Genomic DNA, 24930 nt, shown 5'->3' with positions numbered 1-24930 from the left:
CTGCTTTTGTTGGCTTACGCCACTAGCTCTATACTCCTTGTCCTATACACCTAACACACACCTCCCTCTTCTGTAAGCAAAGTGAACTGGGACTTGGTTGTATAACTGAGCCAGAGAGCAGTATCTCAGCGTGAATTGCTGAGGTAAAAGTTTGTTCTCGGCCGCTCCCACCTGCTCTCATTGTATCTACTCACAATAAACATGCTTGTCCTAATGAAGTTAACCCTGCCTTTGTTGGAGCAGTTTGTGTCAGTGAGCTAAGCAGGAGCTCAAGCGCATGCACACACAAGTTTGTGTGTTCTTCCACCCGTCAATTACCCCCTGCCTCAAGCAATTTTTAAGGTTTTTGCTGACTTTCTGCACTGCCCGCTTTCCTCATACTGCTTTAACGTTAAAGGAAGCCCTGTGTCTGGTAACTGTCCCCAGCAAAGCACGCAGAAGAGCTGAGCGTACCAGAAGAGCAAAGTATCAGGAGGGACACACAGACGGACGAGGGTGATCTGCGCCTCAGTGAGCGCGTTGGAGCTGCGGTGGGAGACGCCTTTATCGTGCGGTTATCAGAGCACGACCGGCGCCGGAGGGCAGGTGTGCTATGAGGGGCAGACGTCCCCTTCACGAGTGGAGGGTACAAGGCGAGGGCTAAGGGGGCTCCCGCCCGCCCGTCCCCTCAGCCGGCAAGAGGCGCCCGTTCCCCTCAGGGCGGCAAGCGGCCGCTCGCGCCCCGAGATCTCGCGAGGCTTCGCGCCGCCCCGCCCCCTCCCGCGGCTCTCCCGGCGGGGGGCGGGGCCGCAGCGCAGCGCTTCGCCCCGCCCCTGCGGGGTCATTGCCGCCCCCCCGTCGGCTGCGTCATTAGGAGGCACCCGGCGACTCGAAGGCCCCGCGGGGGCCTTGATGGCGACGTCGCGTATTTAGGGGTGGCGGTGGCCGCCTGTAAACCGCGCCACCGCCGTGGCGGAGGCTCCGAAAATTCCCCGGTGGGAGCGGGGGGGAGGCGGGCGACGCGGGCCGGCCTCCCGCTCGGGGCACGGCGGGGGCGGGAGCGCCGCGGCGGGGCGCGCCGCCCGGCGGGTGTGCCCGGCTCAGGGTGCCGGCAATGCCTGGCTCCCGGGCGGCGCGGGCGGCGGCGGCGCCTCGGCGGCGGCGTCTCCCGGGCTGAGCGGCGGCTCTGGGCCCGCCCGCGCCCTCCCCGCGGCGCTCCCCCGCCTCCGCGCGGGGTCCCGGCCCCCCCCGGCCCGCCCGGCCGGGGATGAGGCGGTGCGGCGGCGGCACAAAGGCTCCTCCGGGGCTGCCCGTTGCCTAGCGCGGCCCAGCGCCCCCGGGCCGGCCCCGCCGCCGCCCCCGGCCCCCCTCGCCGCCTCCCTCCCTCCCTCCCTTCTGCCTCGCCGGCCCTCGGCCCCCGCAGCCCCGCTGTCCCTCGCTGGGGGCGGACCGGCGGCTCCCGCCCGCCTCAGCCGCCCGTAGCCCCGCGGGAGGATGTCGGAGGATCACGAGATGGACAAGATGATCAAGGTAGGCAGGAGGCAGCGGCGCTCGGGGTCTCCCCGCCACCGGCCCCCGCTCGTCGCCTGCCCTGCGAGGGGAGGTGGGCAGCCCGGGCAGGGCCCTGGGGCCCGGCGGGTCCCGGTTCCCCCCTTCTCTTACGGCTGCGGCTCTGCTCCTCCCTGTCCCTCCACCGGGGCCCTGCTGCCCTCGGGCTCGTCACCCGCAGTGCTCCGGTGGGGAGCACCAGACACCGGGCAGGGAAATTGGAGCTGCAGGCAAACGGCTTCCACGGGATCCGGCCTTGGGGGATCGGTGCTGAGACCGCGGGGAGCAGACCCGGGGCTACTCGGGGCGGCCGGGAGCTGGGGTCTCTGCCTCACAGCAGTCCCTGCTGCGGAGGCAATGCTGTCGCCTCAGTCCCTCTCCGAGTTCCTGTTCGGATGCTGTCACGAAAACAAATCTGGCGTGTGGGATGTTTGTGTTTCGAGTGGTGGTAGAGGAGCTGAACAGATTCAGGATTTCTTTTTTTACAGCGAGAATCAGTGTGTGAGCATAGCGCTTGCCGGTGAATCCTTCTGTGACCTGGCTGAGCGGATTTCCTGAAGAAGCTGGGGAAACCCTGTTGAGATAAAGTGACAATAAAACAATGTTTTAAAGACCCTCTGCAGGCTCTTTACCTTGTGCGAAGCATTCGCTGTCACAGATTCTGGATGCCTTCGTAAATCCTTATTAAAATAGGATGAATGAATTCCTTCAGGATGTAGGTAAAAAGACCCTGTGTATTGGCATTTGCCACCTTTCCTTAGCCCTGCTATCTGCGGTGGTGGGATTTGTCTTTACAAAGCTCGTTGGGGGCAAATATCAATGCAAGAGAAGGAGCAACACAGTCTTGTGTTGTTGAAATCTGGATTGATTTAAAATATGTTGGTCTTGTCTTTTGAACTAAAAAAAGCCCAAAGTAGAAGGAAGTCTAAGCACTGTGTTCGGACAACCCAGATTGTAATTAAACTACAAGATCAAGTATCAGAATTGTATACTGTCTCTTCCTGCCTCACTGTAAGTCTTGGCACAGTGCAGGTGAAGTAGCTGTCCAGAATGCTTTCAAAAAGAAGGTTTTTCAAGTATTTCTGTGGTATTTCATGTGAAGGTGAAGAATCTACATCAGAGCTCTTGGGGGTTAAAAACAAAACAAAAAACCTGAAGCATTTGTGTAAGTGTAGGGACCATCCTGTATCTGCCTCCTGCCCCTCGCAGTTTGGAGGGCTTCTGACCGAGAACAGGTTCTGGGCAAATCTTCTGGCTTATAGGCATTGTCTGAATCTAAAACATAATTTGTACTTTTCTGTATTATGCTGACTTCTCTGCTTCTCAAATACTTGGTTATTGTTCAAGTTTAATTGGTTTTCACCTGCGTCTGCAGGTTTAAGGTCTGTGATTCAAGATAGTGATCGCTGTTTAAGGCAAACTAGCCGAAGTTGAAAGGCTGCGCTTTGGAGCAGTGGAGGTGGAGTTACGCTGGTTGTTGGCATTTCACCTGTTGAATACGTGGAGTTTGTCCAAGCAGCAGTCTGTATGCTTTTAATTGACTGTAGTGAGTACGCATTATTCTTAAATTACCTTATTTCAAACCTTTTCCCATTGGTATTCAGTGGAAACTGAGAAGCGCCTGAGCTTTCCCCCGAGCAGTCCCGATGCATGCCTAACCCTGTCTGAAAGCAGCTTGCTGGAGATCAAGGTAGGAGAAGTCTCAGCCCTGCCTTTCCAGGCTGTTAGCATCCCAGACTGCTGACTCTGCATGGGACGATGCTCGAACCGTTGTTTTGGGTACCCTGTGTTTGCTGAAAGGCAATTGTGCTATTGAGGAGAACTCAACTCTTAAAGTTTGTGTGAAACTTTTTTGTAATTGGACACATTTCAAATTAGTTTATTCCCTTTGCCCACTGGAAATTAACGTAAGGAGTGATCACAAGTTTAAAGTTCCTTTAACAGTAGGACCAAAAAGGTTTACTGTGAGAAACTGCACCACTGCAGATTTTTTTTGAAAGCGCTCTCGCCGGCACTCTTCTGCCTCCTCTGTTCCCAGCCGCAGCAGATTAGTTCCAGCTGACCCGTCAGCGTCTACAAGTTCAGTTCTGTGCAGCAGTGCTACTGTAAGGCATTTTATTCTCCACATGTGGAGCTAAGTACAGGATACCCATACTCTCTGCTGCCTGCATCCACAGTACATTAATCTAAATGAAGAGGCAAGGCATTTAGGCTTACCAGTTGAAATAGATTTTGATGTTTTCAGAGGGCAGTTTTATATCTGTACGTTTTAAATATTTCATGCTGTTTGAATGCTATGAACTCATGTTGATTTGCAGCTACATAGTCTTGGTGCTAGATTTGGAGCTACTGTTTCTGAACTAGGAGATGTAAGCAATTCTGTACGTTGATGGACATCAAAGTCCTCAAATACTGTATTTCATACCATTAGGAAATGGTGAATAGTGTTTCTTGATCGCTAGATTATTCATTTTTACTTCAAAAGTAGCTTTACAACTTAGAATGAAGATTGGAATCCAAATAAAAATGCAGAAAACAAAAATGTTGGCTTTTTATTTAAAACAATGGCAAATATGCAGAATATGAAAGAGGAAATTAATTTCTATTAAAAATGGACTTATTGGTAGTTGTGGAACTTGTCCTTCAGGAGTTGAGAACTATCAGATCTTAATCTTGCTTCATTTGATTCATAAATCACAGACTTTCCAATTCCTAATCAGCTCTTCTGTTCCACTTATTCAGCTGGAATGAAGTGAGTAGTCTCCGTGCCATCGCAGAAGTGGCACGAGGCAGCAGAAACTCTTTAGTCAAGACTGGGCTTGTACGTGGAGACAGTATCTCTTTTTAGCTCGCCCTGTGCAGTTGAAAGGGGTAGGTAAGTTTTGGGGCAGGCAGGCCCTTCTTCGGTTTTGGAACAGGAGGAGCAGACTTCAAAGCTCTATAAAAATAACGAAGAATTGTTATCCCTTCATCACAATGTTGCTCCAGAGTACTTTGGCATTTGCTTCTCCAGTTCAGTGCTTTGACTTTCTTCAAAACTTAAACACTAAGTGTGATCTTGAAGGCAGGAGGTACTCCTGCCTAAAGCTGAGGAGGTACTCCCCAGTTCAGAGAAACCCTTAATGCTCTTCTAAAATTGTGTTTTCATTCCACCTATAACGCCTTCAATTCTCTATTACTGAATATCAGGAAAATCAAATTAGCTTTTCCCTAATACACTTCTCACAAGTGAGACTTATGTTAGTTGAATTGATAAGAAAGTTTCTTTGTGCTTCTACTTGAAAACAACAAACCGTGTGTGATCTGCTATGCTTTTCTTCCCCTTTCTTTCAAAACCCTTCATAAAACCTCCAGTTAACTTTAACTTTTTCCTCTACACCTTTCACGCTGGTCACTTATGATTTATGTAATACCCACTCCATACTGCATTAAAAGGCAATTTTTCCTTTCGTATCTGTCTTTTGCACTCTCTAATGCCTTCAAATCTTGCCTTAAATATCAGCTTTCCTCTCTTGCTTTGTTTTCAATCCGTGTGGCTTGAGGCCTGGCTCCAGCCTGGCAATAGTGTTAATCCACGACTGTTGCAGCAGAGGCCAACGATCCCAGGTTAGGGACTGCCATTTGCAATACCTTAGTTGAGAGCACGAGCGTTCTCAATTTTCTTGTAGTTTGTAGCACGAGTGATTCCTGAAATGCTGCGTGTTTTGAATTGAAGTTAACAGAAGGGGAAAATCTGATCAGAATAAAGTTCCTATGCAAGCGGTGGACTCTTCTATTTGTTTTCCATGTATTTGGGAAGTATTTTACCCTCTTGCTTAAGCCTCTCCATCGCTAGCTTTTGTTACCACCTCCTTTTCTTGCAATTTATCAGAAGGCGTGGCTTTTTGAAAGATGATCCTGAACATAGATAGCAATGTTCATAAAAGAACAAAGGCAGAATTTTATGGCGTGTATGACTGACTTGTGTTTGCACGCAATGTTTTCTACCGTTCAGCCCTGCTCTGTTGTTAGATCACCATCTGCGTAGCAGCACATGGCATTAATCAAAATGCTGCGCGCTGAAGCTACGTTTACGTCCCGCCTTGTGACATGTTTAAGCATGATAGCACCCAAGCTGTGTCATAACAAAACCAAACCCTGTTTATATGGATTTGGACAAAAAGATTATAAACATGAGGCTGGTTCATTATCAGACAAGCTAAAACTAGTCATGCAGGGTTTAATTTACAGTATAATGATTCCAAAGGTTTGAAAACCCGAAGAAAGCAGCAAAATCATTTTCCACTGTACCGTATGACCAAAAAGTACATAATGATGCTGTAACTCAGTTGCGACTGTAATTCAGTTGTGATTGATCGTTTATAGATAGAAAGCCGGATTTAAGAGTCGGGGGGGGAAAGTGCCCTTGATACACTTTCTGTATTAAAGGTGCAAGATCCCATTTCCTGTTCTCAGTAATCCTGTTTCAGAATGCCAGGGTGAGCAGTCTCAGCTGCACAGAAATAATTTTAAACTGTGGTATATTATTATGTGAGTATTTGTATTTATGTTTAATTTTCCGAGGTGAAGCAAAACTTCAAAGTAGGGTCTTTCTCTGCTCAGGTATCTTGCAAATCAGGTCTGCTGAGCTGGTTTTTTTGGAAGGGATATAGTAATTTATTTATTTATTTTTACTCTCTTTCCCCTCCCCCTGCTCCTTCTTGCGTAGGAAACCTCCATTTTAGAGGAGTACAACATTAACTGGACTCAGAAGCTGGGAGCTGGGATCAGTGGTCCTGTTAGGTAAGACGATACACCTGCGGATTTGTATGTAATCTCAGCCTGTTTCATTAGCTGCGGAGAAGTGAGTATGTATTTTAATTGTGATGTGATATGTGGAAGACTCTCTTTATAAACAAATAAATGTATCTGTACTCCATGCGGGTTGTAGCTCATGTGCGAGCGAGGTGTTGTCTTTTATGGGATATGTTTGACGTAAAAATTCTCCTCGCCTCTCTGCCTTGTCCCGTCTCACTGCCATATTCCTGAAGCAAAGCAGGAACAGGAGTCGGTTGTGAAACGGCGGCAGCAGAAAATTCTGCTCAAACACCTTTGTCCTTTTGATACTAGTGTCAGTTTGGTGCAAAGGTCGCTGCTCCCGTCTACGGTATCATCACTTGGGGCATCAGCACTCTGCGGCCGTTAGCTATTTTTACCTGCTATTTTTTCACATCATCATGTGAGGCCAAAGCAGACAGTGCCACGAGGTCTGCATCTCATACCAGACTTGCCCATCGTGAATTTCTAACTCCTGCAGGAACTGAAGGCTTTCTGTAAAGCAAAACATATGTTCCCTTTTCAACAAGAACTCTCCCTTTTGGGAGCGAGAATTTGCACAAGTGCTGGAAAACAAATGTCTGCGCCTCTCTGTTTCTGGGCACTTGACAGGGCGATTGTCTTTGCCACCATTTATCTTCCTGTCCAGGCAATTGGTTTCTCCTCATTCATTTTCTGTTGCTGTGTTGCCTCTGATCTTTATTAAAATATCCCTTTGTTTTTTATTCTTTTAGCTGCCTGTTAATATGTGGGCCCTTCCTTCTGACGCAGTTCAATTGTTAATGTTAAATGGGGGAAAGAGAGAAAAAACGTGTGCGGCACACTTGGTGGCCTCACTAAAACAAGGATTTCCATTCAGAAACACTTTATTTATTGCAGACTACACCCTCCATTGGAGATATTCAGGCTGCCACTGTGTGGTTTGGGTTTTTTCATCACAAGTATCTCTTCAGGCTGAATGTCTGGAGTGCATTCTGTTTGTCTGCAGTTACCCATTGCTCTGAAGTACTTTTTCTGCACTGCTTTGTGTTAGGTGTTTCTGCATAATGTATTTTAGATTGTTGTGGAAGGCTGAAAACTGAGGCTTTCGAGCTGGGACATGGTGGCAGGTGCCCTGTATATTCCAGATTGCGGGCATTCCTGTTAATTCCCATGTGGAGAGCAAACTCATAACTACAGATCAATTGCTTGAAGTGTCTCTTTAACATTCTTGCTGACTGAATAATTTTATTGCTGTAATACCAGAGTCTGCGTGAAAAAATCCTCTCAAGAACGCTTTGCACTGAAAATTCTTCTTGATCGTCCAAAAGCTAGAAATGAGGTATAGTTCCTGTTTATAATGTCTGCCTTCTGACACACTGCAAAGTCTCGCCCCTTTTGGTGAATTGTTGCAATGGTTTAAAAAAAAAACCAACCAAAACCAACCACGTGTTCTGCAGATCTTGCTATGCAAGATTCCTTGGGTTTGATCCTCTAGCCTTGCTGTGCTCAGTTCCTATAGGGTGAGGTGGTGGGTGAAACAGCGGGTCTTTCTAACTCTGAGTTTGCTGTAGGTGTTAGCTGTATATGTGCAAGTGTAATTTATAGAGCTGCATTTTAAAGCTAGTGTTCTCCCTATGTCCCATGTAATGTAACATGAATAGTTTAGAACTGATTTTGTTTCCATACATCTCGCTCTTGGATGTCACTACTCTAAGAATTGCCAAGAATGCTTCAAGTTGCACTTTAAATGGTATGGGTTTATCTGTGTACGAGAAACTAAATAAGCTCACTGATACTGTTTGTGACTTAGTGTGGCTGGCAAGAGCGTGCCAAGGTACCACGCTGTCAGTCTATTGAAAATGATGGGCAGTTGTTCAAGCTGTCATGAAAGTCAAAGAAGCGTAAATTGTCCTCAAGGTTTAGGCAACTTCCATTTCTTGTTACTGAGCAAATTCTCGTTTAAAATTCCCAGGGAAAAATAATCTGTTTACAAAAAGCATCAAGCCTTGACTTGATTTAGCAGTCCAGGTAGCTTTAAACTGGGGAAAATTCCTTAGGTTCCTGTTTCGGAAAGTCAGAACAGGAGATGAGGTTTCACGTGTTGTGAGTGCTAGACCTTGAGGCCATAAAAGGAGCTGGATGATGGAATTTCAAGTTTTATTCATGAATTTTCGGTTTCGATTGTGTATCTATTGCTACTTTAAAGCTAGTTCTAGCTTTAAATTTATTTTTAAAATGCAAAGAAATCAAAGATTGGGCTTTTTCTGGAACTTTGCTGGATTTGATTCCATGGTCTGTAACAAATAGGTTGGCAATGTATGTCCTACTCGGTCCAAGTAGTGTAATGGCTGTTGGTCACTCATATAAACGCTTGTAGGCACTTCTTTATTTTTTTGAATAATTTGAAATTGGGTGTGACTGGTGCTGAGCACAGCTGGCAGCGCACAGGCTCGTGTGTGCCATAGTCTTGGGGGCAGAGGGAGGAGCAGAACTGCTCAAGAACGTGTCACCATGTACAGTAACGTTTCTTCCCTTCTCTTCAAGGTACGTCTGCACATGATGTGTGCAACACATCCAAATATTGTTCAAATTATTGAAGTTTATGCTAACAGTGTGCAGTTCCCACATGAATCCAGCCCAAGGTAAGATTACATAGGGTGATTCATTCCCACAGCTTGCTTTCCATGTTTAGGCCAAGGTATAGTGGAGTTTGCTTTTTCTTAATCACAGCGTGACCAAAAATGAATATTTATAGGGTGTTCCAGATATGATGTTTATACTTCAGACTAAGCAACGCTTGCTTTTTCCCCTGTCAATGCCCAGACCTTTGCATATTTAAATGAATTTGTGTCCTTCACTCCTGGTTTTGAATACATCTTCATTTCTTAGGTTTTTCGTTGATTCAGTCTGCGATACTTGCATTGTCTGAGAGAGTGTATTCGCTTCTAGCTTCTGTCCTGCTTTGATACTGCTTTAGTAGGTTGAATTGAATTGTAACCTTTGAGCCTCCTTCTGCTTTCAAAGCACTGTTAAAGCAGGATTGGAGCTGCAACTTTTGTTGCTACCTAGAATCCTAAGTGAGATCCTTTTACATGATGGTAATGCCTGTGAGCCACTGGGAAACTCAGAGTGCCAGTCTTCATTTAAAAAAAAAAAAAAAGGGAGAGAGAGTTGTTTCTAAAAATACTAGGTTCTGCCCTGTAAACTCTCAATACATTGTCCTGCTTAAAATGAACACAGGAAAACATGAAGCAGACTTACTATTTTTCATAAATTAATATCACTTGGGATAAAAACGTTGTCTTCTAATTGGATATTAGTTGAGGAAAAAAATCAGAGCTGGGAGAATTAAAGAGCTGAGACCTGTCTTAGTCTCTGATGTATCTGATTTTGCTGTGTGGTGAGAAGAACTATAAGTTAGTTTCTTGAGGATCTAGCAGTCCTGATCTCCACACTTCCTATTCGTTGCCCTTCGTAATTATGGCAATAAAACTGTGAATTAAAATAATGAGGTACAGTAGAGTGTCCAGACTCAAAAGCATTAAAGATAATTCCTCAACCTTCTGCTTCTAAGTTGCCGTGAACATCTTTAGTGCCTAGGCGGATCGGCATGCCTGCAAGGATGGGTGCAGAGAGGTGTACGCTGTGCTCGAAGCCAGCTCCAGCCTGGAAGCTGTTTAGCCTGTTTAATGCAAGACTGTACCTGCTGTGTTGTTCTTTGAGGGCAGAGTTATACAGTGATGTGTCTAAATGGCTTCCAGGTCCAAACTGGCTTGCTGGTGGAAAGCATGGGTGGAGCTTGCATGTATCTGTCTGAATGCATCCATGTAGACATGTCCATGGTGTTTGTTCCAACTGGATGTGGGAGCCCAACATGAAGAGCAAACTTAGATTCGTGGCTGACAATCAGTGAGTCAGATTGTGCTGGGAGCCAGAAAATCCTGCAGCTTATATGGTTAAAGGCAAAATTACAGAACCAAAATAGCTCTAACAACTGTAGGAGAAGCAAGTATATGTCTCTCTTTTGGCCTGCGTCAGTAGATATGAAGTATGCATTATTAGCTTAGCAATTCTGTTATTTTTTGATTATTTTTAATATAACAAAATGAAATGCTTTTGAACAGGGCTCGGCTCCTTATTGTAATGGAGATGATGGAAGGGGGAGAGCTATTTCACAGAATCAGCCAGCACCGGCACTTTACTGAGAAGCAAGCAAGCCAAGTAACAAAGCAGGCAAGTTAACACCCATGTATAAGCAAATCCATGATGATAATGGCTAAAGTATTTAACAATTTCTTGGGGTGGGGGGGTGGGAAAAAAGGACGCTAAAATAATCCTCAGTTCTGATCCGATGATCATTGCCTGCTTTGTTATAACCTGACAATGCCAAAGTTTTAATATAAGCAAAGAATTTGAAGGTGTGGGCTAGTTCTTCTGGGTTGGGACCCTGGTGTCTCTGCTGTCCCTAGCAATGGTTTTCCTAACCTGGTCTACGGAACATTTCACCAAAGAGAGCTCTTTTCTTGCACAATCTTCCTGCTGTATCCCTTGCTGTTGTTCTAAAAGTGTTACCTCCAACAGTCCACAGGCTCTCACCAGACCCTGCGTGGCTCCTGAGCTCCAGTTTGAGAATCACTCTTGGCCATGACGCAGACTTGGCGTTTCTCTCACCTCTTGGGCAGGGTAGCAGACAATAACGTACACGTGTCCCGGGCCAGTGGTTTTCAAGCTGGGTTCCGTATTTGGTTTTATGGAAGTCCTGCCTATCGTGGAAGATAACAAGAGGAATGTGCCACTATAGTGCATGTTTTCTGTGCTTTTGGTTCTGATGTCATTTTTCCCTCTCCATTTCTCTATGCAACTCACTCTTGAATGTTGTGTTTTATAGCCTCCACAGTATTTATTACTAGAGGTCTTGGTGTCCATCAGGCTCTTTGTTGCTCAGCAGTGCATCTAGTGTGACTAGCTTATGTCCTGCTAGAGTAGACAGGATGACGAAGCAGAAGGGCCTCCATGAGATTCAGCGCAGGGATCCCCAGTGTCAGTTCCTCTCAGTTCCTCTCAGTTCTGGGGTGAACTTGTTCCCTTTCACTTCCAAGCTGTTGGATGACTTGTGGTGCCCAGTCGGAAAACTTGGACTAATGGGAGGGTTGCAGGAAGGAAGGTATGGCTGTATGTTGTGATAGCCTTTCTAGGGAGCCACAGCAGAGGACCAGCAGGTTGCTGTAAGGAACCACAAGGCAGAAGGATTTTGCTGTCAAAATGGCTGAGCTCTTCTGCATGGGAATTGACACCACAGCATGAAGCAGAGGGCTGGAGTTGCCATCGTTTGCTTCTTGCAGAGGTTATATTGGCGTTCCAAACAAAAGATATACAAACTATAGGTGAGAGGCTATACTGGAGATATTAATCAGTAAATGTCCTGCTCCTGCACCAGTGATGTCTGCAGTGAATAAAGGAAAGAAAACATGAGACAAGATACTACAGCATTTGTTGTAAATTGACATGGCTGTTTATGATTATATCCGTATCCTGATCACTTGCTTCCCCCTAAGCTGGGGAGATAATGTTTGGTACTGAGGCAAAAAAGAGGGCCAAATCATTTCATCTTACTTTTCTGTCTTGTGCTTTGACTTATTTCTAATTAAATGCTAATTGTGCTGTTACCTTTTTGGTTTCATCCAACAAAGAAACTAGGTGGAAGTACAGAATTATTCTTGACAGTTTGTTTTCATGTCCTTTGGGCCGTTTGATTTTGACAGTGCAAGGCAATCTCCAGGATTAATATGTTGGGAAAATCTTTTAAAACTATGCCAAAAGACAAGACTTTGAATTGAATTCTGACCGTGTGTACACTTGGGTTATTCATGTCCCAAGTAACTCTTTGCTTTAATGTTTATACCAATGAGGTTTGAAAGCAATGTTAAAATCTTACTCTTTCATCTAGTGGTGGTTCATCATTGTCTGGAACTATGGGTCTTAGTTCCTTGTACCCAGTAATAGTTAAAAATTTGTCACAAAGCTACCTCATTTTCTCTGGGAATGTGTTTGTATTTGTTTCTGAGCTAAGTTAACACTGAAGTTCTCTTGTCACAGTAATTTGCAGTCTTCTAAGGACTCAGCACTTCACCCCGGGGTACTGTGTTTGGGTAGGATCCTACAGAAGCCAATAGGAATACTTGCAAATAAGGGTTGTGTGGCTTTCCCTTACTTTTGTTTCAGTAATGCTGTTTAAGTATTTATGCTTTGGTTTTCTTTAAATTAATTGCGCTTTCAAATGTACAGTCTATAGAGCTTTCATGACTGGGTTACAGGTTTATAAACCACAGCAGTGTAAGAAGCTGTCTTTGAAGGAATCAAGTAATGCATTTCTGTGTAATATCCCATGAAATGAGTAAATTGCAGGCAGTACCGTCAAGAATTAAAGAATAAAACTGCCTGAATGTTGACTCTTAAGTCAGTAACAAATGCAATAAAATACCCACTGAAATATTGAAGCAAGAACTCGCTGTTGACTGTTAAACAGAATGTAATTGCTGGAGAGCGTGCAAGCAAGTGTAGTGACCTTGTAGGCCTAGCACAGCATATAAAAGGACACTGTCATGATCTGTTTCACTTCTGGGAGGCTAATAATGCCCCAAGTTAGTCAAACTAAGATGGTTGGGAAGCCCAGTGCAAATTATCTTTTATTTTCTGTTTGCTTTGAGTGAAATGCAAACTGAATAGCTTGGTGAGTTTCATTTCCCGATGGTCGCTTTACTGCACTATTGTGCGGTATGGCCAGGCTTGTCTTAACTCAGAAGTGTACCCAAGTGGAGTGAAGATGTTTGGGTTCTGAGCTGTGTTGGTAATGTCCTTTTAAAGCTAAAATAACTGTCCAGGCTAAAGGAGGAGTTCTGTAATTGTAGTTGATTTATTGTGCCCTTTTTCAGATAGCTTTGGCTTTGCAGCATTGCCACTCACTAAACATTGCACATAGAGACCTCAAGCCTGAGAATCTCCTCTTCAAGGATAACTCTCTGGTAAGATGAAGACTTGGTATTCTTTATTTACTGCTGAATTCTGTAAAATGGCTCAATGGTGATTTTCATAATAGTTGTAAAATGACATTAACGCAATGTTTTGGTGAAAAAAATTAATGAACTTTTTGGCTTTGTGCTTTTCCATACTCTGATCTGCTTGGAGTACAGGCTGTCCATGCTTCTGTTGTTAAATATGGGTCAGGTTCTCCACCTCAACATAGAATCTTGCTTTGCTGAGGATATCTGCTCTGCCACGTTTCCTCCCTAGGTGTCATCAGGATGTTCTAACTTGCGTTATAGGTGCTTTGATGTATCCAAGCACTTGCCTGTTTCTTTCTTCTCCTGCTCATAACCACCCTGCATAAGCAGTGGCCCCCCTACAATATGCTTAGCGCTTTCCAAATCTGAGGGGGGGACTGCTTTAGACCCAGAGCACCCAGGAAAACAAAAATGATTGTTTCAAAGATCAGCTTACGACCTTTTAGCTGCTTTGTGGAATGGTAAGGGTATAAATCCAAAAGAGGAGTACATGTGGCAAAGGTAAGATGACTACAAGGCGAGAAGTATGTATTAGAAAAGCTGATACAATGAGATTTTGTAATTAAGCCTCTTCTTGTTTTAGGATGCACCTGTTAAATTGTGTGACTTTGGATTTGCCAAAGTAGACCAAGGTGACTTGATGACACCACAGTTCACTCCATATTACGTAGCACCTCAGGTAACAAACGATTACAGTTCTAGGCTAAAGGGGAATCATGATCTTTATTGCCTGTGCCTCCATAACCACGTCATTTTAAAAGCCTTTGCTGTCCTATTAAGGGCTTCTGGGCACAGGAATCTTGGGTAATTGTATAGTAGCCACCTTTCAAGAAGGAATGCCACAGTGATCTATTGATTACAGCAGGAGATTGTGAGGCAAATTTCCCAGACTGTGTTCTTAGCACTGACTTATTGCTGATGCCTCCTGACTCTCCCAGGCCTGACTCCCACCAGTGAGACTACTCAAGATTTTGACAATTGGCCGTTAACTGCATTAAAGCAGTTTTTTGGAAAAGTCCCTGCTTCGCAATCCTTCTTCTAGCTCAGGCTCATTCAAGATTACATTAAAAAGGCCTATGCTGAAACAAAAAGGTTCTGTAAAGGAATTGCTCAAAAGGAGGGCAGTGCCAGAGGGCACCCGTTCACCTTGGCTTGGCCCCCTTGTCAGTATGCATTAAGACATAATCTATAATTATGGACAGGCTGTTTTTTGTAGTGCTGCTTTCCCCACTCTCTTTTGTGCTTTGTGTTGGAGTTCTGAAGAAAATTAAAAGAAAACTGCAGATAGATATTTAATGGCAGTACTGGGCATGTCGGCAGCCTTCAATGACTAGGAAGAGCAATTGCAGAGATCAGACCGTGCAGCCAGTCAAGTGCCCTGAAAATGCCTCCTCAGCTGGAGCCTGCTGGTGAAGGGCCATGTACACTACAGACAGGGTTTATAAAACAAGTGAACTACCAAACCTGTAGAAAGCTTTTCCTGAGCATGTTTAAACTGAGATTTTTGTAGAAACGCAGATTTGATCAGCGAGGGACAAATTTGATGTCATTTGTTCACGGGAGAGGCAAAAAGGGACATCTCTGAAGCTAGGGTTACCCTCCAAACACACTTTAGGTTTTAGTTCCAAAGCATGGAGAGGTTAGAGGAACAAAAGAGGTGGAGCAATTGCTTTAATTCCAGCAAAACCGGAGTTTTCATCCAAAGCAGCAAAATATTTTAGCTGAAATTTTCCCCATGTAGAAAGTTCTGGTCTTTCTTAGGAAGAACAGTTTGAGTTTTGCAGAGTCTTCAGTAGCTGGAATAAGTCCACTGAATGGAAAAGCATCAAACATATTTGGCATAGGCATTGCTGTTTGTGGTGCCTGTAGATGAGATGTATTTTGCATTTTTTTTTTCCCTCTCATGGCAACAGGTACTGGAGGCACAAAGACGGCATCAGAAAGAAAAATCTGGTATTATTCCCACCTCTCCAACACCTTACACTTATAACAAGGTAAGCTATGAAAGTCCACAAGTCAAGATCTTTAAAGCACAGTGTCTTCCCCACCCCCCCGGTGTATCTGCTGTAGAAGTAGTCTATTGACACGGTTTATCACCTAAGGCAATAAACTTTATTGCCCTGGAATTACACACTTATGGCCAGGAGCAATAAAGTTGTTCTGATCTCTGTGACAGGAATACATCTAACTAACCAGATACCTCACACTGAGTAAAAAGCAGGATCTACAGGAAACAGTAGGGAAATGTCGCGTTGCTTGCTGCTTTGTGTACATGTGTATTTTCCACTGTAAGGAAGTGTGGTTCCTTTGGCTTTTCTAAAAGGAGTGACTGGGTATACAGTGGTATTTCTACCCTTAAATGTATTATGTTCAGGCCAGGTTTCATTCAGTTGAACTGGCAAATCGCAAGATAATGATCTGTGCAGGTAGCTGTCTTTCTCAGTTTAGAAGTGATATGCTAAAAGGCACTGCTGGCTCTGCATTCTTTCTGATAGAGTGAATAATGAAATGCACACTTCATCCAAGCCTAATTAAGGATCCTCTAATTAAAGGAAAAATATACAAATGCTATTAAAGGAGCATGAAACATTAACAAGATTTTGGAGAGAGTAGAATGATTCTGATGGAGTCTGAATAACGAGGGAAGTTCTTTCACCTCCACAAGAGGCTGGTTCAAAGGAAACCTCGTTTCTGCTGTCAGCCAGAGTTTCTGGATGTGCAAAGCACTATTTAGGCTATCTTGTTCAGGCAGCTGTGGGGGTACCTTGCCTGTATTGGGGATCTTCTGCAAAATGGCCACTAGTGTATTGTGTCATCTATAGCAGTAGCCACGGGCGATAACAACTGCTGCTAGAATCTTGTAAAGTGTTGACAGAAAGTGTCCTGAAAGGTTGTACTCCTTTTTGGTCATTCCAAAACATCTTCTTCCGTATTATCACTGTCTCCTGCTGGCTTCAAACACAGCAGTGTTTGAACCACTGAGTGTTTTTCTTTCAGATTGTCAATTTTGATTGAAGTTAGCTGGTTTCTGATTGCAGTGCTAAATATCTACACTGATTCCAGTTTTAAGGATGGTTGTTTAACCCACCACATGCTAGAGGGGGTAGTTTGGTATATAGTGTTATATTTTAGTAACCTTCTGTAGAGAGCTAAAGCAAAGATGGGCAGAGATAACTTTCACTGAATTAGTCCATGTGGGCTTCCTAATAATGAATCTGCCTTCTTCAGGGTTATGATTATCTGTTCTCCATCCTGGAGAAACAGCTTGATGATGGAAGCCAGACACTTCTTACAAAACGAGTTCTCAGACAAGTGTCAATAGTCTTTTCAATACAGAGTTTCTTCTGCCCTATCTCATGTGAACCCCAGTCACAGGGAAAGTTGTTTTTTATAAATTTTGAAAGTCTCACAAGGCTCAAGAACTCCACTTCTGTGGATTGAACCAGATTTACTCTCCAGTAACAGCCCTCTCCAAGGGATTTCCCTCTCTTTCATTGTAAAAGGGTAGATGCAGTTCCAGAGACACCTAGAAGTGGTTGCTCACTGTTCGTGTAGGTAACAGTTTGACAGCTGTTTTGTTCTTTTAATGAACCAAGGAGCCCTGGCCATGGCACCTGAAGCAAAATACGGGCCATATTCTTGTACAGAATGGAAGAACCTTGAAAACAGATACCAACTGGAGTTAGCTCACATACTGACAAGGTTCAGCTGGTGTGATCTTCTGGGATTTACAATGTGATACAGTGATTTTGTTTTCATGTTTCATTTAAAGAATTGATCGGTCACGCTGAACTGCTTTCAGCCGTGGTGGCACTGACTGGAAAGGCTGCTGAAAGAAGTGGCCTCATCCTTACCTTGCCAAGTGTGACTCACTGCAAAAGCAGCATCTGGCATATGCCTAGTTCCCCAAAATAGGCTGTGATACACTCCCAGGTACACTGTCCTTCCACAGCAATTCAGAGCCTGAGTGGAAATGCCTGTGATCCACCCTCATGATCAGAAGATCTACCCCACAGATTTAAATTGGAGGAAAAACCACATCTTTGATTCCCTGAGTATTTTTATTAAGCTGTGTGTGTATTGGATCAAATATAGGTGTGTATGTCATGGCTGGAGGGGGTTGACTCTTGAGAAATAGAATCTGAGAACCATATCCATGAAGAATTTAGATACCTGTTTCCTACTTACATGCCTAAAGTCCCATTGATTTCATTATAAATTATCTCTGGTCAATGGAAAAATGATGACAATTTAGGTACCTATTTAGAAATTTAGACTTCTAGAGCCATCTGAGATTGGCTTAAACAACTTGCTGAAAAGCATACATATATGGGGTAACTCCTTGAAGTTTCTTTCTTCATCAGCATCCACATGTTTTGTAGAAGACAAAAGCCAAGGGTAGGATTTAATGCTCAGTATGAGCTGATCTAGGTGTATTCCCTCCAGAAGGAAACAGTCTCACCTTTGAGGGCCCCTTCCTGGGTTGGTGTTGATCCAGTCAAAAAACAGTTATTGGAGTCGCCGATTCTGTGTTTTCTGAGTTCATCTGTGCAGCTTCATGAATGCTGGTGCTGTCCCAGAGTAGATGATGGAATATACAGCCTGGGGCAGACAAGGTGGTGCTGAGGTTGTTTCAGTTGGCAGCTGTGCGGACTTCTGTCTGTAAATTGATTGCAGAACCTCCCGGTTCCCCAAATCTGCCCTTGCGTGTCTTTCCACAGTCACCTGAACCTGGCTGGAGTTCAGGCTTCTGCTTACGCTTGGCTGTGTGTTCCTGTCCATCCTTGTGCTGGCATAAACCTTTGGGAGTCCCCTGGAGGACCGATAGGGCTGGAAACCAAGCCAGTAAAAATAAATGATTAGCTGCACAAATGCTAGTGTTGGCACAAAAGAAATACTGGGAATGGATGGCCAGGGTCAGAGCAGATCCTACCAGCCCCAGCCTGTGCCATGCCATAACCAAGTGATAACAGAGCTGTATCCTTAAGTATATGGTCCAACAGCAGCTTGAATTGAAGTCTAGGCTGTTATGGTACTCCTCCCTTCTTCCTGAGTAGTGTCTATGTTGCGTGAATGCACAAAGATCCAGATGAGGAGTAGATCTGGCTTTCAGCATCTTTACTGAGCTGGTTTTTGGCTGGATCCACCTCCTGGGATGAACTTCTGTATCACATCAGCAGTAACACGAGTACAAGGGCAGGGGAGGGAGCTCCAGGCTGGGGTGGGAGGACAGGAGGGAGCACAGCCCCATCCCTGGAAGTGTTGAAGGTCAGGTTGGCTGGGGCTTTGAGCAACCTGATCTAGTGAGAGATGTCCCTGCCCATGGCAGGGGGGTTGGACTAGATGATCTTTAAAGGTCCCTTCCAACTCAAGCCATTCTATGAGTCTATAAGCAGCTGTGAAATACCGCTCCTGCCTTTCTGAAGCTGCTTCATCTCTGTGGCTTTCAGGATGTGGTTTTTTCATTGCAGACCTCTCTGATTAAGTATCTCTGTTAGCTCGTTTGTTTGATGGTGTTTCTTTTTTTAGTCTCACATTCTAAAGAATGACTGTGTTCTGTTTTATGCCCTGATATTGAGAGACTAGGATTCAAGTATCTTGAGAGATGTAATAAATGCGCAGCTTGCTCACACCTCTGATGCTCTGGCTGTTTCCATACAATTGACCATTGCGTAGCACAGAGTTACAGGAGTGCTTTCTGTAAACAAGCTACTTTTGGGTACCGGAAGTAGTTTAGCTTGGCAGCATGGAGTTATCTTGTGCTTACAAATTTGCCATATTTATCCATGAAGGTCCTCGGATGGACCTTTAGGAGGAGGCTGGGCTGTGTTTTTGTTTTCTTAGGGAATCACATAGAACTTTTAACATAGCTACACCACTGCTTGCTGCAAATTGCGCCCCAAAGTGATCATTTCCTTGCTTTCAGAGCTGTGACTTGTGGTCCCTGGGTGTCATTATTTACGTGATGCTGTGTGGATACCCTCCGTTTTACTCCAAACACCATAGTCGGACAATTCCAAAGGACATGCGGAAAAAGATCATGACAGGAAGTTTTGAATTTCCAGAGGAAGAGTGGAGCCAGATCTCAGAAATGGCGAAAGACATTGTGCGAAAGTGAGTCAGTTGAGGAAAATGTTGTATTGCTCTGTGCTTATATGAAGAAATTGGAAAATCACTTCAGAGTGCATTATCACAAAGGGCTCATTTTTCCAAAGGCGGGGGGAGTTGTCTGCAGCACATACAGCTGAAACATTTTCTATCATATTCAGCACGAATGAAATCTGGTAAATATTTTTCTTTCCCTCTCTTTTTTTCCTCCCCAACTGTTGTGTTCAATTTTTGATGTCTCCTGTCTCTGAAGTTGCTAGAGTACATTGTGCGTTTAGTCTTTAAGGGGAGTGGGGTACACTGCCTTGCTTCTGAACAATATAGACAACCAGCTGCCACATCTGCAAGTGCTCTGTAGGCACGTATCTCCTACAGTAATGTCTAAACTCCTGTTAAAATCAGGGGGCATCTAGGTGGCATAATACGAACTGGTAGATCTGTCCCTTAAAACCCTGTGCACATAGTATACAGTCTAAAAGGAGTCAAGAGAGAGGCCTGGAAAGGGAGGTTAAGACCTGTCACAAGGTGTCAGTCTGAGAGATAAGGTTTTGCATCGATATTTTATTCTAAATGCTGATGCAAACTGTTTTTCATGCAATGCATACCTCAACTGCAAATGTTTCAAAGACTGTGATCCCATGGTCCTGTTTGAAAGCAAGAATGTGGCACTGATAAGGTCTTGACCTCACTTATTTTTTAAAATGTGGGAGAGACTTACTGCCTTTGCTTGTATCACCAGAGGAACTGGAAGGATAAAAGCAACCTAAATAGAAAAAAATCAATCTGTTAAACAATTTTAAACTGTCACTGTCTCCTCTGACATACTGTAAAATCTCCAGGGACTTAACGTTGTTTGGAAAGGGTGCCAGGACCTGTTTATAGCAGTGCAGGAGAGCCCACAACCTTTCACCAAATAAACTGCAGATTATGTTGCAGTGAAACTTCTGCTTATACCAAGGTCAACTCTTTATTCTCACTCGGAAGCTCCACAGTCAATAGGCTTCATTGTCTTTTAAAATGGCCGTGAAACTCAGCTCACAGAATGTTGTTACTTGGATTCAGTTCACTTCACTTAATTCTCTCACTAATGTTATCAGGACTCCCTTTCCTGCTTGTCTTTTCCAGCCAGTGAGTCTGAATCTGGGTTTATGGTGCAAGAATACATTTAGACTTTATACAATTCTGGATAAGTTTACATTTTCTTTATGGAGACTGCTATTCATATGGAGTCTTGCTTCTGGAGGTCATATTTTGCATTCAAGCAGCTGCTTCCTTTCAAGCATGTCGAGCTGATTTCTGACCTTAAGCTTTATGAGCTGGAGTGCTTGATAATAGGTTAGGACTTTGAAAACCTACATAAAAGGAATGCATGTGTCTTGGGTCTTGTATTAAAACTGAACTTACGACCTGTTCAGCAGCATGGCCTTGCAAGTGAAATTTATGAGCTAGCCTGTGGTCCTGCTGACATTTTGTAAAAGTTATTTCCACTTTCTTGGTACATTAAACAATTCTGCTTTGCAGCCAGGAAGCTGATTTACAGTATTGTCTAAGAAAGTGTGACAAACTCATCAAGTCATTCTGTTTCTAATTTAGACTGTTGGGATAACTTGTCAGCACTCCGTGTGAAATTTTACTTTTTTTTATTAAACAGTTGTGATTATCATGAGAACATGAGTTTATGTGCAAAATCTCTTCCCAGGGTTTTATTCTAGTAAAATTTAATTCCATGGAGTTTTCAGTGATCTCAGAATAAAGTTCCTTCTTACTTTGAGGTGGTATAGCCTGCCAGAGTGTCCATTACTTGAGGCTTTTGCAGGGGGAGAAAAGCTAAGGTTGCATGGTGAAAGCAGTTAATTCAGCAAACAGGTTTCCAACTTTGAAGCTTTGCCTTACTTCACCATGCCCAGAGTCCTTGGTATGAGTATAGACTGTTACATGGATGAGCTCTAGATGTGCATTTCCAGAGACTGTCGGTCTGGATCGTTTCCAGTTCATCTGGAAGATAATTTCCCATCTGGGAGGATGTGAATATAGAGTTCGGTGGTACACAAGTATTACTAAAATGGCCTTTGGCGCCTTTCTTTTACACTGAGTTGCTGAATGTAACTGAATGAGCTGTGATAGCCTTAAAATATCACCGCAGCAAGGGTCAGTGAAGCTGGTAGAAAGTCAGACTGCTTTTGAGTCAGATTAGTGGTTTAGTTGTTAGGAGGAGTTTCTTTTTTTGGCTTCTCTAATGCTTAGAGATTGCTAAGTGCTCTAATCCCAGACAGAGCAGCACATCGTAAATCAACAACGACCTCTTTATGGACTGATTGATTCCTCTCCCAGGCTGCTGAAGGTCAAACCTGAGGAACGGCTGACCATTGAAGGTGTGCTGGACCATCCCTGGCTCAACTCCACCGAGGCACTTGATAACATCCTACCCTCTGCCCAGCTGATGATGGACAAGGTCTAAAAAACATTTTATTTTGTGAAGAATATTGCATAGAGGAGCTGGGTAGCTCTTGGGTGGTTTGAGTGTTTTCTTTCATGTGGTGTTATGCAGACAAAGAGCTCCCCTTCTGCCTTAATGAGAGCCTGAGATCTTTGTAAGAAAATGGAAATGGTTCCATTTGAAATTTGGGCAAGGAGAAGATGCTCCAAGATTGGCAGTAAAGAGCAGCCATGTGCTAACAAGTAGAGAACAGAGTATAGCAGTAAACATGCCTGAGGACTCTTCTCTAGGTCTTTTCTCTTCCCCCCCCACCCCCTGTTTTATACCTGACTACAGCTGTGACCTCATTAATTAGCAGCAAATGAATAGCCCTTCTTGCTTCATTTAAACTCTGCTCAAAGAGGAGTTCAGTCAGCACTCTTGAGCTTGTGACCATGAGAAGCAGAGATGATCCTTTGGTCCTGTTCAGCCCCTGTGAGGTCGGGATATATTGTCCCACAGTCAATGACTGTAGTTCTAATCGTGTCTTGCATAATGCAAACCTGACTTTTGTTACGCATCTCTGAAATAAACAGGATTTTGGTGCATCTTTTTTTTTTTTTTGTCCATGGCTAACATTGTCCTTATATTGTTCTTTAATTCACAAAGAACCTAATTAAAACATTAAGTGCAACTCTTTTCATTCCAGGCAATGGTTGCAGGGATACAACAGGCTCATGCAGAACAGCTTGCGAACATGAGAATCCAAGACCTCAAAGTCAGTCTCAAACCCCTTCACTCCGTCAACAACCCAATCCTGCGCAAAAGGAAATTACTGGGGTAACTCTCTAAAGCTGTTTTTGAAAGATCAAAATGTAGGCAGCTGTGATGCCAGGAGAATGACTTTAAGCATGTTACAGGTTCATTCAATTGTAACCATGCTCTTGAATTTCTGATTTGGCTGACACACTCTTCATGCTGAAGTGGGTAGTTGAAGTCAAGTAATACTTGCACAATATGGTGTGTCTTCCAGGATATGCCGGTGAGGGCAGGAAGGAGATTGGATAGTGCTATTATATTGTACAGGTAGCAGAACAGATCTGTTATGAGAAGATGGGTGACATGTTGAGTAAGGTAGGACAAACTGGGAGAAAGAATTCCAATATTTTTTTCTAATCCTGACATTTATTTACTGAAAAAGTCAGGTAATCTCTCTCTTTCTTCGAGTTACCTATCTGAAAAATAGGATAATGCATTTTAGGATTGCCCTTACTTGAATTAATTTAAAGGAATGTTTATTTTTCTTCATATTTAAAGTGGTCTCATAATGCAGGACATTGTTACAATTAATGCTAAATCTAGCTCCCAGCTTTCCAGAGAGTGAAAGAGAGCATTATACTGGTGCAGTTATGCAACGAGTAACAGACTCGAGTTGCATTCAAATTTTAATTGTTTCCTCCTTGTTCTTTTGCAGCACTAAGCCAAAGGATGGTGTTTATATCCATGACCCTGAGAATGGAAGTAACGATTCCAACGTGGCTCTGGAAAAGCTCAGAGATGTGATTGCTCAGTGCATTCTACCACAGGCTGGTAAAGGTTGCCACTTTCTTAAAAGTTACATTCCTAAACATGCAAGACACTGACTTTTTACTGTGCTTCAAGATCAGTCCGTGTCAGTAGTGAGGAGGGATAAACAAAACTCCTGTTGTCCTAGTCAGTCTCAAGAGGAAAGCACTGTCTGTGGACTGTAATTTTGGTGCATGCGTAATATTAGTGTCAATAGTGACATGCAGAGCTGTTAAAATAACTTTCAAACAGGAGTGTCTGCTTTCAAACCGATTTCCTAGTTTGCGTGAGGCGAGGAGGAATAACTGCACGTACTGTTTACTGAAGCTCTGAATGTTGCTGCGAGGCAGAATGACAAACCTCCTGTTTATCTTTGTTCTCCTAAATAGGAGAGAATGAAGATGAGAAGCTGAATGAAGTGATGCAGGAGGCGTGGAAGTATAACAGAGAGTGTAAGCTGCTGCGAGACACTCTTCAGAGCTTCAGCTGGAATGGTGAGGAACTCTTTTTCTCTTCCATGGAGAAGGGGTGAAAGAGGGGAAGCAGTGACCTTCTTATATGGAAATAAAACAAATTTCTGGAATTTGTGTCAGGCTGATTGAGGTTTTGACACTGGTTCAGCCCATCTGCCAGCATGGGTGTTCTAGAAATGAGGTTGAAAGTTCTGCTTTAAAATTTCTATTTGAGGTTCAGGTAGAGTTTTCAAAGGTACCAAGTCATGTAGGAACATAACAGCACAGATGGATCATCACTTTAGAAACCGCTTTAGCTGTTTTGAGCTGGTTTCCTTCCAGCTGTTTATTACCCTCTTTCTGCTGGAGGCTGCTGCCCTCATCTGTGTCAGCACAACATCTCTTCTGCTCAGTTTGTGTAGGAAGCAGAATTAAACTAGGCCAGCTGCCTTGGGAGTGTTCCGATGGCTCCTTGACAAAACAGGGTGGCAGAGGTGTCGGCCCCCAGGAGCAGATGCTGATGAATATAAGGGGACCAGGGGCATCAGCCAGGTTCACAAGGGCTTGGCTGTGCCTCTTCCCTCATTCTGTTTTTTGTTTGGTTGGTTTTAATTTAGGTTTTTAGGTGCTCAATGTTTTTTTTCAATGGAACTAGAGATCATAACTCATTTTGGTTCCCTTGCAAATGTTGTCCTACGTTTGTGTGAAGCATTGCTTTGTGTTCAGTCAGTGTATGACTCCAGCTGTGATTGCTTTCCTCCTTGTGCCCAGCACCAGCTGACTACCTGTTCTTCTCTTTTCAGGCAGAGGATTCACAGATAAAGTGGATCGACTAAAACTGGCAGAAATAGTAAAACAAGTTATCGAAGAGCAGACAAACTCCCATGACTCTCAATAGCTGGAGCTTCTTAATCTTATTTTTTTTACCATTTAAGATTTATTCTTTAACTGTAAAAAGTATTTTTATGTAAATTAATAAATCATAATTATTTCATTAAATTTC

General features: G+C 43.9%; 1 protein-coding gene across 3 annotated transcripts; it reads left to right on the top strand.

Moving 5' to 3' along the window:
- The first annotated feature begins 857 nt into the window (after positions 1-857).
- MAPKAPK5 (MAPK activated protein kinase 5) lies at positions 858-24930 on the top strand. Of its 3 annotated transcripts, none has more exons than XM_075515977.1 (14): positions 858-1509; positions 6236-6309; positions 7588-7663; positions 8869-8966; positions 10449-10557; positions 13257-13346; positions 13969-14064; positions 15299-15379; positions 19312-19499; positions 21825-21945; positions 22619-22749; positions 23384-23505; positions 23865-23969; positions 24731-24930. In XM_075515977.1, the coding sequence occupies exons 1-14, from the start codon at positions 1474-1476 to the stop codon at positions 24823-24825; spliced, it is 1422 nt and encodes a 473-aa protein (XP_075372092.1). In that variant the 5' UTR covers positions 858-1473; the 3' UTR covers positions 24826-24930. The 3 variants fall into 3 exon arrangements, with proteins under 3 accessions (XP_075372092.1, XP_075372094.1, XP_075372095.1); XM_075515979.1 differs by having other exon boundaries at positions 859-1509; positions 23384-23499; XM_075515980.1 differs by lacking the exons at positions 858-1509; positions 8869-8966 and having other exon boundaries at positions 6266-6309.

This window comes from Mycteria americana, chromosome 13 (assembly GCF_035582795.1).
Source record: "Mycteria americana isolate JAX WOST 10 ecotype Jacksonville Zoo and Gardens chromosome 13, USCA_MyAme_1.0, whole genome shotgun sequence".
In the NCBI taxonomy this organism is placed as follows: Eukaryota; Metazoa; Chordata; class Aves; order Ciconiiformes; family Ciconiidae; genus Mycteria; species Mycteria americana.
This window is presented reverse-complemented; position numbering and strand designations above follow the sequence as displayed.

Coding starts and splice junctions, on each gene's coding strand:
- MAPKAPK5 (XM_075515977.1), top strand. CDS start 1,474: ATGTCGGAGGATCACGAGATGGACAAGATGATCAAG. Junction 7,664..8,868: donor GTCCAAAAGCTAGAAATGAG/GTATAGTTCCTG, acceptor CTTCTCTTCAAG/GTACGTCTGCACATGATGTG. Junction 23,506..23,864: donor TCTACCACAGGCTGGTAAAG/GTTGCCACTTTC, acceptor TCTCCTAAATAG/GAGAGAATGAAGATGAGAAG.